Source organism: Acartia tonsa, chromosome 15 (assembly GCF_053477335.1).
Source record: "Acartia tonsa isolate MP-2025a chromosome 15, ASM5347733v1, whole genome shotgun sequence".
NCBI classification, from domain to species: domain Eukaryota; kingdom Metazoa; phylum Arthropoda; class Copepoda; order Calanoida; family Acartiidae; genus Acartia; species Acartia tonsa.
Window position 1 is genome coordinate 12,782,277 of NC_137274.1, and position 16,783 is coordinate 12,799,059.

Below are 16,783 nucleotides of genomic sequence, written 5' to 3' on the forward strand. Positions count from 1 at the left end.
ATTGGTGTACATCCCCAATGATGATACACATAATTACCCCTTTTGTATATTACATTTAATGGTTTAAACATTTAAACGCTCATCTTAATAAACCAACTAATCAAAATTTTATTAAACGTCCTCAAAGTTGATAAACCAACGAATAATGATAGTTATTTCTCGCATCGTATTATAAACAGCTTTCCGCGGATATAGAATGTACAATTCTAAGATTAAACCAGTTTTAATCTTATGATTGTACATTTTATATTCGTAGAAAACTGGATATAATACGATGCTAGACATAGTTTTTTCGTATGGATTAGAACCGGTTCCTATCCACCGGATTCGAATGAATAAAACTTTGGGTACTAGTGTAATATAATTTAACCTCATTAACAAGGACGATACTGATGTGTACCGCGTGTGATTTGCAGGAAATTATAAATATTGTTAGTTGCAACGCTAATCTATAATTAATATTGTCCGTCTGTATGTCTGTCCGTAACAAAAAGAGTTTTTCTCTCTCAGATGGTATTCAAGAAGCTTGTTATAATTAGGATCAGTCTGTCTTTTCGTTAATTTGGACATGTTAGAATTGTCCTATTAAAATCAAACTTTGCATGTTGATTCCTACAACAGTCAGGTACAATTTAAAAAGCATAGCAACTCTATAATCGTTAACAAAAAGTACATACATCCATTTAAAAAATGATGATTTTTAACTTTTTTAACAACAGCATTTTGTATGATTCATCTGATTTTTAGGAATAATGATTCTTAGGACAACAAAGTAGAGTATTAAATGTGAAACATCTCTAAAATCAAATCCTAAAATAAATAGCATGTCTTTTTCTCGTATTAATTTGATTAATTATTCGGTGGATAGGAACCGGTTCTCATCCATACGATTATATCCAACTTTCTACGAATATAAAAATATACAATCATTTCGACACCTCCGGGCTTTAGAAACTTGTTTTAATCTTATAATTGTACATTCTATATCCGCGGAAAGCTGTTTATAATACGATGCGAGAAATAACTATTATTTTTTCCTGAATATACGAAATTTGCAACAATTTTATGTACAATTTAGTTTTTTTAAGTTCTGACATTTTGTCCCTTTTTCTGATCTTAGAGATTCTCTTTTATGGATGTTGTCATCCTTGTTTTTAAAGATTTCCTATACCAATAAAATACTAGAAAATAATTTACTTGTTCCGTAATTTTCACAAAAAAAATCAGCTGTTTCTCTTGAATAGCAGCTGAGAAAACATCATCCCCCCTAGTGTTACAAACTGGCAGATTGAGGGACGGACAGGCAAATTGAAGTTATAGGAAAGCTTCGCTCCTAAAAACGATATTTGTTTTGTGAACAGTTATTCTGCGCCACTTGTGATGAAATGTACCATAAACATCCCAAACGAAGCCACCATGTTAGAAAGGTAAGTTTACCCTTCTCTTTCTATTATCTTTCCCTTCTCTTTCCCTTCTCTTTTCTTTCTTTTTCCATTCTCTTTCACTTCTTTTTCCCTTCTCTTTTCCTTCTCTTTCCCTTCTCTTTTCCTTCTCTTTTCCTTCTCTTTTCCTTTTCCTTCTCTTTCCCTTTTCTTTCCCTTCTCTTTCTTTTCTCTTTCCCCTCTCTTACCTTTTTCTATCCATTAACCTTCCCTTTTCTTTCCCTTCTCTTTTCGTTCTCTTACACTTCTTTTTCCCTTCTCTTTATCTTCTCTTTCCCTTCTGTTTCGGTATGTTTTTCTTGTATTCCCTGGCAAGTTCGAACCCATTAATCCCTGTTTCCTTACACCAAATTTCCTAGAGAATGAGTGTGTTACGCGGCATTCCTAACTATCTCCGCGCGGCGCGTGGCTTGTAAACGGACAAAAGAAACGCGCACTTTTCCTTTGATTAGTCCCACGTGAGGAGCTAAGTGAATAAAAATAATGTATTGCTTTAATATACATGTGCTCTGATGTGTGGAATATCTCAAATAAGCCTTCCTGCTTAGTTTGACATCATATGTGGTAAGAATTTATCTTTAATTCTTGAAATTAAGTGTAAAATGGTATGATTTTATAAAGAAATTTTAAAACATTAATTTTTCAATAAATAGACCATTTAACTGCTAAGTTTTGACATACGAATATTTTCCTTTATATTATTGATCATTTTATTCTAAAATTGTCAATTTCTGATGCTATTTAATATGATTCGTGCCAATTTAAAGTTTTTTATAAATTTCATATTTTTCATTAAATTGAAATCACGCAACCTCGATGTTACAAAAATAATAACCATTAATTTTATGATATTAATTCTTATATTTTTGTTTTAGACTCACTGTTTTCATGGTAATAAATACACATTTGTAAACTTCACATGTTGGTCATTCGGAGGGCTTGAGATTAAGATTTCGAGAACGGCTAGGATTGCGTTCCGAAACAATGAAAACAAGACAGAACAGATGCGGCTAAGAAAATATCTGTGAAGTTTTGTGAATGTGTTGGTTGTGATACCTTACCACGCATTATTATAATCGTAATCAGTACAGTTAATTTTTGTGACAATCATGGGTCCTAAAAAGAATAAAGGCGCTCAACTGGGATTGCGGCTGCGCCCAGCCGTCGAGGCCCTAACCAGTGAACTAAATAAAGTGATGAAGTTGGTCAGTGAATCTTCAGAGCTTGATCCTTGTCCATGACAAGTTCGAGACATTCGATAGCATCATGGTCGGTTTTAGCAAGCTTGGTGTGAGAATCCAAGAGCTTGAGGAGTTTAGTGACATTTATTCTAATATAATTACTGTGCAAAAGGATTATAACGCTCTGAAAGATGCTCTAGATGCTATGGAAGAGCTTAGTGACATTCAAAGTGTTGTTGATTTAGTTGGTGATAATTTGCCTGACCATAAGGCTGAACTATATGATCGATGCTTAAAGATTGTGAAAGTTATTAAAGGGTCATACTTTCCCTTACCAGAACCAATTATAAACACTTTGTCTGCTTTGATGAAACGGCTGGCTGAGGTTAAGCTTGAACCTGTGAAGCTGCCTACAACGACGGCGGGTGCTTCGACAGCATCGCCATTTGTGTCACCATTTGGCACACCACAGTTCGGCACCGGTTCTATATTCACGCCAGGATATATGAATCGTGTCGACGAACGCCTTCTTCCAAGCTTTGACGGCTCAGAGGCAGCCTACGTAAGTTTCAAGGACAATTTTAAAAAGCTTACCGTAGGACAGGACCCGTCATATTTACAGTTATTGTTGAGCAGTGAAAAGGTCTGTAAAAATAAAGAGTTGAGACTTCAGTTAATTCAGATTCAATCGCATGAATCTCAATGGGCTTACCTTGATGCACGTTTTAAGTCCAAAACACGTCAGATGCTCTGCCTTTTCAACCAATGGGAGAAGAAGCCTAAACCGTCGGACTCCAACCAGATTGTGACAGTCTTAGCAGAGTTTGGTGGTGCAGTTAGCCAGCTCGAGCAGCTGACTAAAGATGATGATGATGAGGAAGTCACCACAAGCCAGTGGTTGACCGTTATACTTTTGGAGATGTTATCCAAAAAGTTGCCACGTGATTTTCAAGATAAGCTCAATTTATCATTGGGCTCGATGGATGTCCCAAACGTCCCAAAGCTGTTAAAGATTATTGAAGAACAGCGTGGCGCCATTTTAATGCGGTGTTCGACTGATATGGACACCCCCTCTAAGAAGAAAGGTAACCCTGCGACAGCCGCTACCGCCGTAGGTAAACCTGGTAAATCTAAGATGAAGCAGTCATGTTTTGTTAATGGCTGTAATGAGATGCACTTACTTTACAAGTGCCCAAAATTTCATGACCTGTCAGTGCCAGACAGGAAGAGTGTTGTGGAGAGTGCTGGATGCTGTTGGATTTGTTTGCAAAAAGGGCATAAATCTGTGGATTGCCCGAAGGCAGATGTAATAGGCGGCTGCAAAGTGGACAATTGTGGTCAGGCCCATAACAACCTTGTGCATGAGAGTGTTGATATGGCTGCCGCCGTCTATGAAGTACATACTTCCCCTGAGGCGAATCTAATGTTAATGTTACAACAGTTAGACGTCGTTGATAATAATCGCCAGAAGGTCCCAGTGAATGCCATGTGGGACACTGGTTTAACTACTTCAATGGTAACCCAGTCACTTGTTAATAAACTTCAGTTACCTTTTACTGGACGTTCAGCAAGAATTTCTCTAGCTGATGGTGAAGTTAAATGTTTCCCGACGGTCAAGTTATGTTTAATTGATCGACACAAGAATTATCACATGTTAGAACCTGTGGTAGTGCCTCTCATTGGTCCTGAAGAGGCGATCTGCTCCATAAATCCTGTGGAGGCAGCTGTTTTGTTTGATATGAAACCTGAAGATTTTACTTTGGTTAATGGGCAGGTTGATTTGCTCGTAGGGCACCTGCACCCATCGATGTTTCCCTACTCTGAACGTTCAGTAGGAGAAACCATGCTTTACTCCAGCCTGTTTGGATCTGGATATTTTGCTGTTAGTGCTAATGGTTTAGCAAAGAGTAGGTATGTTGTCTGCTCAGATTTCGAGTTGGAAAGTGAAGCTATAGGGTTTTTAAAACCAGAAAGCTCAGATGTTCAGCCGCAGCCGACTGTTGGTGCTGCTTGTGATGCTATTATTGAACCTGTTGGTTCTGCTTGTAACGCTGCTGATGCACCTTTTGGTTCTGCTAGTGCTGCAGCCGTTGACAACCTAGCTGCGGCGAGTGTTGCCGTGGTTATTACTGATAATGATGTTAGTTGTGCTGCAGTTATTCCTGATGATATTGGTAACGATACTGTAGTCGTTGATAACTTTGTTACGGCGGGTGTTGAGCCGCTGAATGATTCGGTTCCAGCCGGACAAGAGCCGACGGGAGTTTCGGTTCCGGCTGGACAAGAGCCGATCAGAGTTTTGGTTCCAGCTGGACAAGAGCCGACGGGAGTTTCGGTTCCAGCTGGGCAAGAGCCGATAAGAAATTCGGTCTCGGCCGGACAAGAGCCGACGGGAGTTTCGGTTCCGGCCGGACAAAAGCCAGTAGATGATTCTAAGTTTTATGACAGCCACACTTTTATTACGTGCCCTGGTGGTGTTATGAATCAAGAATCGACTTGGTTGCTGCCAAGCTGGCCGCCCGACGCAGGGTAAGAGGCCTGCCAATGGTGGTTGGAAATATGGCGGGTGTTGCCGCCAGAAAGTCATTGAAAATATTCAAACCACACATATCTAATCTACAACATAAACTATTTATGTGAAAATGATCTTTAAAGAAAAAATATTACAAGTTATATATTAGGCTTGTGAAGGGAACCAAAATGGGTTCTGTAAAGAATAAGTATTCATTATTCAACTAATTTTATTGTTCATACCTAAGCACAAAAATTCTACAAAACTGTTTAGACTTTTAAAGCAGATTTAAAAAGATTTTGTTTCTTTAAGTATGATTTGAAAAGCAAAAGTTTGTGTGTATCAAATACCAAATGATTTGCAGATTTTAAATTGAGAAAAATAGATTTTACAAATTATTTTTCTAGTTTTTTTTATGATTCACGTTTACTTAAAAAATGTTATTTCTCAGATTCTCATATGAAATAATGCATTAAAGTAAAGAAAACAACATGTAATATTATTATGATAATGTTTAAAATATTCCTCATTATTATTTTAAAAGATTATCGCAAAAAATCAAGATATTTGTTTAAATTTGTAAGCAAATTAAAGATTTTCTTTCATTCCGGAGGCAGAGATTTTTAACAATTCATGTACAAAAGTTTTTTTTACTCCGGGAGCTGGGATTCCTATTAATCCACGCGTAAAGATTTTTTTCTTCATTCCGAGAGCAGAGATTCGTAGTAATATACGTACCTAGCGATTTCGGACAATTTTAAACCTTGAGAAAATACTTTTAGCAATTATTTTCCTAGGTATATATATTTTCGTTCATGTTTAAGCATTTATAATAATGAACACGATGTATGATATTATTAAAATATTGATTAATATTTTATTTGAATATCACAGAATTAATTTAAGATAAACTATGCATATTTTAAATTAACTCTACCTTCATTTTTATCGCATATATTAAAATTGAAGCAGTATTTTTAAAAAAGAAATGGGTAACATTTCTTAAGACTTACAAGTAACGCAAATTTTGATACAATTTCGTTTAAACTTTCAAATCGATGCAAGATTTTTTTCATTTGAAATGCAAACTTAAGTTTTTTATACGTTTACTCAAGTTCTTTCAATGATTTAAGTCTTTCCGGGACCAGGGATTTTTTTCGCGGAAATTTTCCTAGGTACCTACGCAAATACAAACATTTTTATCCTTGTTTGATTGAAATTCGATATGATAAAAAATTAACACAATGAGATTTTTTACATCATATAAATATTTCTTTAAGATTTATTATAATCACATAAATAATTTAATATTGCATGAATATTAAAATTATTACTATTTATCTTTGAACTGATGTATCTAAAGAAAAAATGTAGATTTTTTTCGCCGATGAATTAAGTAGATTCTTTGATATTGATATTCGTAGAATTAAGCTTAATAAGACCGCTCTACGGTGTATCTTAGCTCTGTTCCTCGGCCAGACATACCGCAGAACGGCAAAACTAAAGCATAAGATAATTTGATTTAATTTCGATTGCTTTGATTGATGATTTTGAAAAGTTTCTTGAATTATTCATGATTCTTTATATTTTGATTTGATTTAAACATCACTAATTATGTTTATTTTCAGTTGATGTAGCCCTGCGCCAGAAATCCTGTTGGAAATTATGCAGTATCAAAAGTTGTGATGGAAAGACATAACGTCCGACAGGATAGCTGGAACATGGCATTATTAATATTGAAAGATTTGTTAGTTTGTATCTTGAGGGGTTCATTCTAACTGAGGCCCCAAATTGCCTTAATTATGACTGTTTGAATATGTACAAGTTGCTTTCTTCTTAAAACAGAGAGAAATTGCAAATTCAGCATTTAGAGAAGTTCTTTTCTTATATTGAGCTTTTGTTTTATTTTGGTAAATTTAATTTGCATATTAATTGCATTTTTAATTTTACGCAATTTTAATTCACGAAGATTTAAAATTATGAAATTTTAATTTTCCGATGTTTGATGATTTTTTACAGTCATATTTATTTAGATTTAAGTATCTATTTTATTAAAACATGTTAGATTTAAGGATCTTACCTATCTTATCTAAGAAATGTCTAGATGTAAGCCCGAGTATTTTTCCGCTGGAGAAAATGCTAATTTTTGAGAAGTTTTTTATGAAATTTTACTTTTCTTTTCTAGCAAAAAGATTTAGTAGAAAAAATGTCATTATTTAATCTTTCTTTCTTTTGATTTAAAAGTTTGAGTTGATTATTTAATTATTGATGCGATTTTTAATATAAAAATCATTTGCCTATTATTATGTAGGTACCTAATCAAAGTTTAGGTACTATTGATTATTAATTCATGTATTCGCAATTACATGGTCTGTAATTCTAACTTTAATTGAGATTATGAGGCCATGATATAATGAGATGTGTGAGTGGTAAATGTGCATTTCATGAATGTTGAATACTTTTCCCATTCCTTATTCCTATCCTTATGTGGTAGTGGAGTCGGTTTGAGTTATTGTGGTGTTCGTAAGTTACCATAATTAATTTTAGGCCTGATGGCCATGCCATTTTAAACTCTTGTGGTTTATGTGTTGTGAGATTGTGATTTCGTGGACACTGTCTGCACGCATATTGCAAAGATGAGGTATTGTGTTCGATTCCCAGTGAATAGACGGGTGTGTTTCGGTATGTTTTTCTTGTATTCCCTGGCAAGTTCGAACCCATTAATCCCTGTTTCCTTACACCAAATTTCCTAGAGAATGAGTGTGTTACGCGGCATTCCTAACTATCTCCGCGCGGCGCGTGGCTTGTAAACGGACAAAAGAAACGCGCACTTTTCCTTTGATTAGTCCCACGTGAGGAGCTAAGTGAATAAAAATAATGTATTGCTTTAATATACATGTGCTCTGATGTGTGGAATATCTCAAATAAGCCTTCCTGCTTAGTTTGACATCATATGTGGTAAGAATTTATCTTTAATTCTTGAAATTAAGTGTAAAATGGTATGATTTTATAAAGAAATTTTAAAACATTAATTTTTCAATAAATAGACCATTTAACTGCTAAGTTTTGACATACGAATATTTTCCTTTATATTATTGATCATTTTATTCTAAAATTATCAATTTCTGATGCTATTTAATATGATTCGTGCCAATTTAAAGTTTTTTATAAATTTCATATTTTTCATTAAATTGAAATCACGCAACCTCGATGTTACAAAAATAATAACCATTAATTTTATGATATTAATTCTTATATTTTTGTTTTAGACTCACTGTTTTCATGGTAATAAATACACATTTGTAAACTTCACATGTTGGTCATTCGGAGGGCTTGAGATTAAGATTTCGAGAACGGCTAGGATTGCGTTCCGAAACACCTTCTCTTTATCTTCTCTTTCCCTTCTCTTTCCCTTCCCTTTTTCTTTTTTTCCATCTCTTTCCCATACTTGTCTTCCCTCTTTCCCTACTCTGTCTCTTCTCTTTCACTTCTCTTTCCCATCTCTTTCTCACCTCTTTCCCTTCTCTTTCCTTTTTATTTCCCTTCTCTTTCCCTTACCTTCATATATTAATGTGAATTTCTATATTCAGCCGCTGACAGCAGACGGAAGTGTACCGGGAGTTCCTGTAGTAGCCCTCCCCACCCCTGGTCCTACGGTAACAGTTTTTACTCTGTCTGTCTGTCTGTCTATCTAGATCTATCTATCTATCTATACATATATACATACATAGTACCTGTAGTAGCCCTCCCCACCCCTGGACCTACGGTAATAGTTTTTAATTTGTAATTCACTTTGTCCGTCAGTCCGTATGGCGGAAATGTAATTTTATCTGGACCTACGGTAATAGGTTTAAAAGCGAAGCTTTTCTGTGCTTACATCAAGGTACAATGTTATAAGCGAAGCATTTCAATAATTAGGTCCTGATAATGTAAGTATGTCCTTAAATAGTATTTCAGAAGTTTTGCAACAAAATTATATATTTATAATTTTGTTTATATATTTATATTCTGCTTAATCGGTTCTGACACTCTACAAGTCCTACTGTCTTAGAGCTTTTTATGGATGTTGTCATCCTTGTTTACTTTATAAATAATTTTGCCTAACCACCCTTCCATCGAAGAATAAGTACATTAAGCTAAGGCGGAAATTTGGTTTTCTCGTCTGTTATCAAAGATAGACTGCTGATTTTTGTTGTTGTTGTTGAAGCCTTGGTGCCTTTACACAAAATGTCGGTATTTCACTGCTATTTTTGAAAATGAAAAAAAATGGGGACAGGATTTTTTTCATGTGTCCTTTGCTTAAACCCTTGCGGGTTGTCTAATCCTACAGAGCTACCCATTACCCTTCCCTTACCTAACATAGAATAATAAAAAAAAATAAAAAATTTCGATTTATTATTTTATTATTTATTTCAATTTATTTTTTTTTTAAAAACTGGTAAGTAGGGGTGAAGTTACAATGCTCAACATGATACGAAAGCGATGAGATACGAAACATCGTATAGTGTCCAATAAAAAGATGACGTCATACAATACAAATGGCCAACGTTAGGCTATTATACATTGTAATTGACCAATGTTAAATTGTATACTGGCCTATCATTGGTCATTTGTATTTTATGACGTCATTTTTTGTATATAACACTATATGCTGTTTCACGAGATACCCCTCAACAAAAAGCATTAAGAAAAGAAATTACTTATATCACATATTCTCTTTCTTTCTTTTTTTTTACCACTAAAAAAATCTGCAATATATCTTACTTTGTCCAATTGTTCATCCATGATTTTCTTTTTTTGCCCCGCTACTTATGTTTCTTGTCATCCCTGATTTTTTTGTTCTTTTTTTCGTCTGTATGATTATCCGTTTGTCTATCTATCTATCTGTTTGTCTTACTTTCCGTCTGTCCGTCTGTCTGTCCGTTTATCCATTCGTCCGTACGTCTGTCTTGCATCCCATTTGTCCATCTGTTTGTCCATATATTTGTCTGTCAATTATTATGTCTGTCATTCCATTCGACCATTTCTTCATCCTCCTTCTCTTCGTCTGGATGAGAAAATAAAAATTCCGTAATTACATGAATCTAATTATAATTAAGAACAGTTTGACCTAACAAGCACATTTGACTGGAAGCTTGCACCCAACTTTACGAAATTACGAGAAAAAACGACGATCTTTTTTTACTTGATTTACATATTTGCAGGCGCCTCCGCGTAGAAACAGGAAAGGAAATAAAAGTGAACCAAGCCCCGCTATGCCAAGGTACAGTAATATATAAATGAACTTTCTTCTTCCCTTTCCCACCCCAACCCCTTCCCCTTCCTTTTTCGCATCCCTTTCCCTTTCCCGTTCCTTTCCCTTTTGGCTTCCCCTTCCCGTTTAGCTTCCCTTCTCTTTCTTCTTCCCTTTCCCTTTCTTCTTCCCTTTCCCTTTCTTCTTCCCTTTCCCTTTCTTCTTCCCTTTCCCTTTCCCTTTCTTCTTCCCTTTCCCTTTCCTTTTCCCTTTCCCTTTCCTCTTCCCTTTCCCATTACTTTTCCACTTCCTTCTTCCCTTTCTTGTTCCCTTTCCATTTCCATTTTCATTTCCCTTTCATTTTCCCCTTTCCTTTCCTTGTCCCCTTTCCTTTCCTTGTCCCCTTCCCCTACCCTTTTTCTTTTTCTTTCCCCTTCCCTTTCCCTTTCTCCTTCCCTTTTATCTTCTCTTTCCCTATTCTTCCCCTCCCAACTTTTCTTTTCTTCCCCTACTTGTTCCCTTACCCTATCTTTTAAATTTCATTTCCTCTTCCCTTCCCTTTCCTCTTTCCTTCTCTTCTCTTCACCTTTCCTTTTTCCTCCCCCTCATCTAACTCTTCTTTTGAATGATGGGTAACTGCGATTTCATTTAAGTCAGCAGTCCTAAAACCAGTTTCACCCTCCCCATTTGCATATGAACTAGATTTTTCTGTTTACTCTCTGCTTAAATGCTTAAATTAACTTTAAAATTTAACTGTGCTTATGGACAAACGAATAGACATATAGACAGACCCTAATCTTATCATATATTTTAGGTTTGCTAACACACTTCCTAAGAAACCAAACCACCAAACTTTAGCAAGCAGACCCTTGCCTCCACCTCCTCCTAAAGGTAAGACTGACAGACAGACAGACAGATTTACGGATAGACTTACAGACAGACATGACTGACAGACTGACTTAAACACAAATTAATGGAAAGATAGATAGATAGATAGTTAGAAAGATAGATAGATAGATAGATAGACAGACAGATAGATAGATAGATAGATAGATAGATAGATAGATAGATAGATAGATAGATAGATAGATAGATAGATAGATAGATAGATAGATAGATAGATAGATAGATAGATAGATAGATAGATAGATAGATAGATAGATAGATAGATAGATAGATAGATAGATAGATAGATAGATAGATAGATAGATAGATAGATAGATAGATAGATAGATAGATAGATAGATAGATAGATAGATAGATAGATAGATAGATAGATAGATAGATAGATAGATAGATAGATAGATAGATAGATAGATAGATAGATAGATAGATAGATAGATAGATAGATAGATAGATAGATAGATAGATAGATAGATAGATAGATAGATAGATAGATAGATAGATAGATAGATAGATAGATAGATAGATAGATAGATAGATAGATAGATAGATAGATAGATAGATAGATAGATAGATAGATAGATAGATAGATAGATAGATAGATAGATAGATAGATAGATAGATAGATAGATAGATAGATAGATAGATAGATAGATAGATAGATAGATAGATAGATAGATAGATAGATAGATAGATAGATAGATAGATAGATAGATAGATAGATAGATAGATAGATAGATAGATAGATAGATAGATAGATAGATAGATAGATAGATAGATAGATAGATAGATAGATAGATAGATAGATAGATAGATAGATAGATAGATAGATAGATAGATAGATAGATAGAAAGATAGATAGATAGAAAGAAAGATACTTTAAAATATTGCTTTAATATCACTCAGCATGTAAGAATAATAATAGTAGAATATTAATTGTTGATAAATGAGGGACGGTGTCAAATGCTTTCTGCACATCAGAGAAAAATTAAATAATATACTTTCCGGTGCATTGGCGTGCACAAGGGGGGTAGGGTTAACCCTATTATAGATCTTGATGGAGGGTTATTCTCCTTCAATAAGGGCAATATTTTTAACCCGGGGGGGGGGGGGGGTCAACCCTAAAAAAACATAACACAAAATTTGCTTAGAATAAAATAAGATCTAAAAAAAATTGTCATATTTTGTGATTCGTTGACAATACCGTCATTCTTCTGGGCATCAAGACATAGGAAAATTGCAGAACAATTCATATTCCAGTCCTATTTCCAAGGATATAGGGATGGGATAATGGATCTTAAATTCATTTTCTTGTCTGTCTTAGACTTTAGGGTACTAGAACTGATGCAACTTTTCTTATTTTGGGTACTAGAACTGATGCAACATTTCTTATTTTGGGTACTAGAACTGATGCAACTTTTCTTATTTTGGCTAATTTTCAAGACTTTGGTTACCTATGAACATGTTTGTACTTGATTTTGAATATATTTCTGTGTCTTAAGGCAAATTAGCTGCTAGCAATGAATAACACAGAAAGCAAATTTTGCATATAGACCAAAGTAACTATATTTAGGATGTTTTTTTTGACTTGCGCAAATTTGCACAAAAAAAATCTGTATAAAACATATGTGTATTGTCTTTGTCAGAGAGTCTTAATTAGGAGAGAGCTTTAGGTATTATTTCTTATCTTACTATAAGTGTCACCCACCTGATCTAGCAGTAGTAGTCAAATTTTATTAAAATCTTGAAATTCATACTTTTAGATGCATACTTTGATCAAATATACTATCCTTTACTTGAAAAGAAAATCTGGAGTCATATACTTTTTGCTTAAGCTGTAGAATTAGATGTTGTAACCGTTATGAATCACTTTACCTTACCTCATATGGGTGGGATTCTTCCTCGATTTTTAAGTGATCATCTAGAGAATCCAGAGTATCATCCACTTGTACTGGGATGGAATATTCTAAAACCCAAGGATATTAGGTTAAGTTACATCCAACGAACAACCTACTCTTTAATTGCATGACTTTTGTCTGAGAAGTCCTAACTGTGCATGATAATGAGTTGTGACTGTTTATGGGCCAAGGCATTCCACCTACTCTAACTATTTATATCGTGCACCTGATATAGCAGAAGTTTTTAATCATTTTTAACGTCTTTAGTTATGATAATGTGTCAAGCTGGGATTTGAACCTCCCTGACGACAAGCAAAAGCGCTAAGTGTTGCGCCAAAATCGTGGGTTATAGGTTCAGCGGTCTTTTATTTTTATTAAATTAATGAGTTTTTTAGGGGTGCTTGTGGGGGGGGGGAGTATTTGACCATCCCCCATATTTAATTTTAGCTTTAACAAGGATGACAACATCCATAAGTAGCGAAGCACAAAAAATCGTAGAGGGGAATACGTACAGGTAGATTTAAAAGGTTTTTACTAAAATCAAGAATAGATTTATTGGATAAAATAAACATGAAACCTTGTTTTATTTTGTATGATGACGATGGTCAAAGTAAATTATATTAAAAATGCTCATAACAATGGAAAAAATTATTTTGATACTGATATCCCATTAACCCTTACAGATCGGGGGGGGGGGGGGCTCAAAGAGCTCCCCCCTCTAGTTTTTTCAATCTCATTTTTTTTGTAGGTAAGTTGGAGAGCTCTAACTTCATGACTTTTTAAGTTTAGTAATTATACGTCGGCAAGAGTTGATTTTATTAGGATATCTGGTCTGTGTCGGTCATGGTGTCCGGTCAAAGTCGGTTGGGTAGCAAAAAAAATTAGAAAAAATTCTAAATAAATCTTAATTTCTACATTATGACTTTTGTGTATAAGGTAGAAACCTAAATTTTTTTTGGTGAATACTTAGATATCAATGACCTTCTGAGAAAAGTGGTATTATGACCGTTTGACCGCTCCCTGACCGACTTTATGACCGATTTTTGTCCGGCTTTTACTACAGACATAAATCATGAATATAACTTCTATTACAGCTAGAGACCTAGCAAATCCTTGAGCAATAATAAATAGATAAAATATTAATTTGCGCCGCCAACCGCCGTTTTACCGCCGTAACCGCCGAAAATGGCGGTTTCCGTTATTTTCCGTTTTTCGGCGATGATCAGAAAAAATAATTTTTTTGTTATGAAAAATAAAAGTTCGTCCTAAAATTTGGTCATCCTAGCTGCAAAATTGGCCGCTCTAGAGCTGTTTTAAAATTTAGCGGCTGGCCGCTAAAAAGCGGCTAAGGAGCGGTCTGGCCGCTATGACAAGAAAAAGTAATTTTCTCTAAAAATACACATGAACCACCAGAAAAAAATTTTACGTCTTTATCTGTACCAGGAGCCGAGATAGAGGGGGGGGCTCAAAGAGCCCCCCCCCCGATCTATTAAGGTGGGAATTGGGGCCCAATCTGTAAGGGTTAAAGTTTGAAAATTGGATCAAAATAGACAAAGATATGGGGAAATATGTAAAACATATAAAAATAGCCAAAAACCTTAAAACGACAAAAAAAATTAATTTTTAAACCCTTAACTTAAAAAATTGGGAAAATCAGAAATCTATACTGAAGATATGGAAAAAAAGTGTAAAATATATAAAAAATAGCCTAAACCTGCCAAAAAAGGCAGTCAGGCCGTCATGGTTATTTTCTTTAAAAGACAGGAAATTTAATTTTGATATCTATAACTGAAAAAATTTTGAAAATCGGACTATAAACACTGAAGATATGGAGAAAAATGTTAAAAATATAAAAAAACAGCCTAAAACCTGCTAAAAAGGCAGTCCGGCCATCATGGTTGTTTTCTTTAAAAGACGGGAAATTTAATTTTGATATCTATAACTGAAAAATTTTTGTAAATCGGACCATAAACACTGAAGATATGGAGAAAAATGTGAAAAATATTAAAATAGCCTAAAACCTGCTAAAAAAGGCCGTCTGGCCTTTATGGTTGTGTCTTTAAACGATGGGAAATTTAATTTTGATATCTGTAACTGAAAAAATTTTGAAAATCGGACCATAAACACTGGAGATATGGAGAAAAATGTGAAAAATATAAAAATAGCCTAAAACCTGCTAAAAATCGGTCCAACCGCCAATGATGTTTTATAGTTAATTGTGCTCCTTAATGGTGGGAATGTTGTCATAAAATTTCAGCATTCTATCTTTTATAGGAGCTGAGTAAATTTCATTTCCCCCATAGCGTTACGGACGGACTGACGGACGGACAAAGTGAATTATAGAGTAGTTTCGCTACTAGAAAAGAAATAAACTATTTTTTGTAGGGGGTGAATGATTATTTTCTTCCCAGGGCATATTAGAAGTTTCCTTATAAAGGAGAACCATATCAGATAGGAAATCAATTACCAGTAAACCATGTAAAGGCATGTTTAGAGATTTTTATTCTTTAACTTTTAATTAAGCTTAAGCGTCTAGACGCTAACTTTCTAAAACGAATGAAAAAATGGGCAATGTCTTTTCAATCACAATAAAGACCCCAGATGTCCCCCCTTGCATAATTTTTTAAAAAAAGGTAAGAGTTATTTATCGTTTCGTTTATGTTATAGACAACTTTCCGCGGATATTAAAATAAAAATATTGTAAGAATTGTAAAAGTTTTGTTAGCCCCGAGTAGCTAAAAGTTTAATATTCGTGGAAAATTGTCTTATACGATGCTATACATGATTTTTTAGCATGGCTGAGAACCGGTTATAATCCAGCGGATATTAATCGGGTTCGAATTATGCTCTAGGAGAGATTTCTCTATAAGATACCAGATTCGCCTCTAGAATCCTTAAGGGGCTTTTTTTTTAATGAGGGCGAATTGAGCCCTTATTTAAGTTCAATTTTAAAAAAGAAAAAAAATATGGGGGGGAGGGGTAAATGTTATAAAACCTTCATTTGAACTATAGGAAGCTTCACTGTAAAGGAGAACCATGTATGTTCAGAGGTTGCCTAGATCCTATGCTAAAGTCACACTGACAAACAAACAGACAGATAGACAGAAATCTTGTTACTTGTATATAAGAATAATTTTTAAATTCAATGTAAATAAACCTCTTACTAATGAACATATGTTCCGTAATTTAATTTGTCTGTCGCAATTTATATTTATGCACAAAGTGGCTACGCCTAAAGCATCTAGGAGCTATGTATTCGAAGGAGTAAGGAAAGTATAAAAATAGCCTATAAAACCAATCTTAGATATAACAATTGAATAGCATAAAACCATCCAGGGAACAATAAGAAGCTTCTACAAAATAGAGAACTCAATCAGTTCAGCAATTAAAAAAAACCTTAATACTTTATAAAATAACTAGCGGCTTCGCACCTAGCCTCTAGGGGCTTTGCCCCAAGAGATAATTAAAAACAAAAAATAAAGTACTACTGGTGCTTAGTCTAATGTGTTCCCAAGAAAATTATTTTTTTTGGGGGGGGGGGGATTTTCATATTTTGGGGGGGTTGGGGGTGTCCCACCCTCCAAGAAAATAGCTTAAAACCACCACAGGACCAA

At 34.6% G+C, this 16,783-nt stretch overlaps 2 protein-coding genes across 15 annotated transcripts in view; one reads left to right on the top strand and one right to left on the bottom strand.

Moving 5' to 3' along the window:
* LOC145306864 (uncharacterized) overlaps nt 1-16,783 on the bottom strand; it is a 282,216-nt gene that overhangs the window by 211,541 nt on the left and 53,892 nt on the right. The gene's annotated exons all lie outside the window — the stretch shown is intronic.
* Nucleotides 1-16,783, top strand: part of LOC145306912 (uncharacterized) — a 68,430-nt gene that overhangs the window by 5,610 nt on the left and 46,037 nt on the right. The window contains exons 3-7 of the mRNA XM_080149252.1: nt 383-413; nt 1,359-1,427; nt 8,726-8,791; nt 10,340-10,398; nt 11,183-11,259. Of these exons, the coding sequence (XP_080005378.1) occupies nt 383-413; nt 1,359-1,427; nt 8,726-8,791; nt 10,340-10,398; nt 11,183-11,259 (302 nt within the window). The remainder of the gene's footprint in view (nt 1-382; nt 414-1,358; nt 1,428-8,725; nt 8,792-10,339; nt 10,399-11,182; nt 11,260-16,783) is intronic.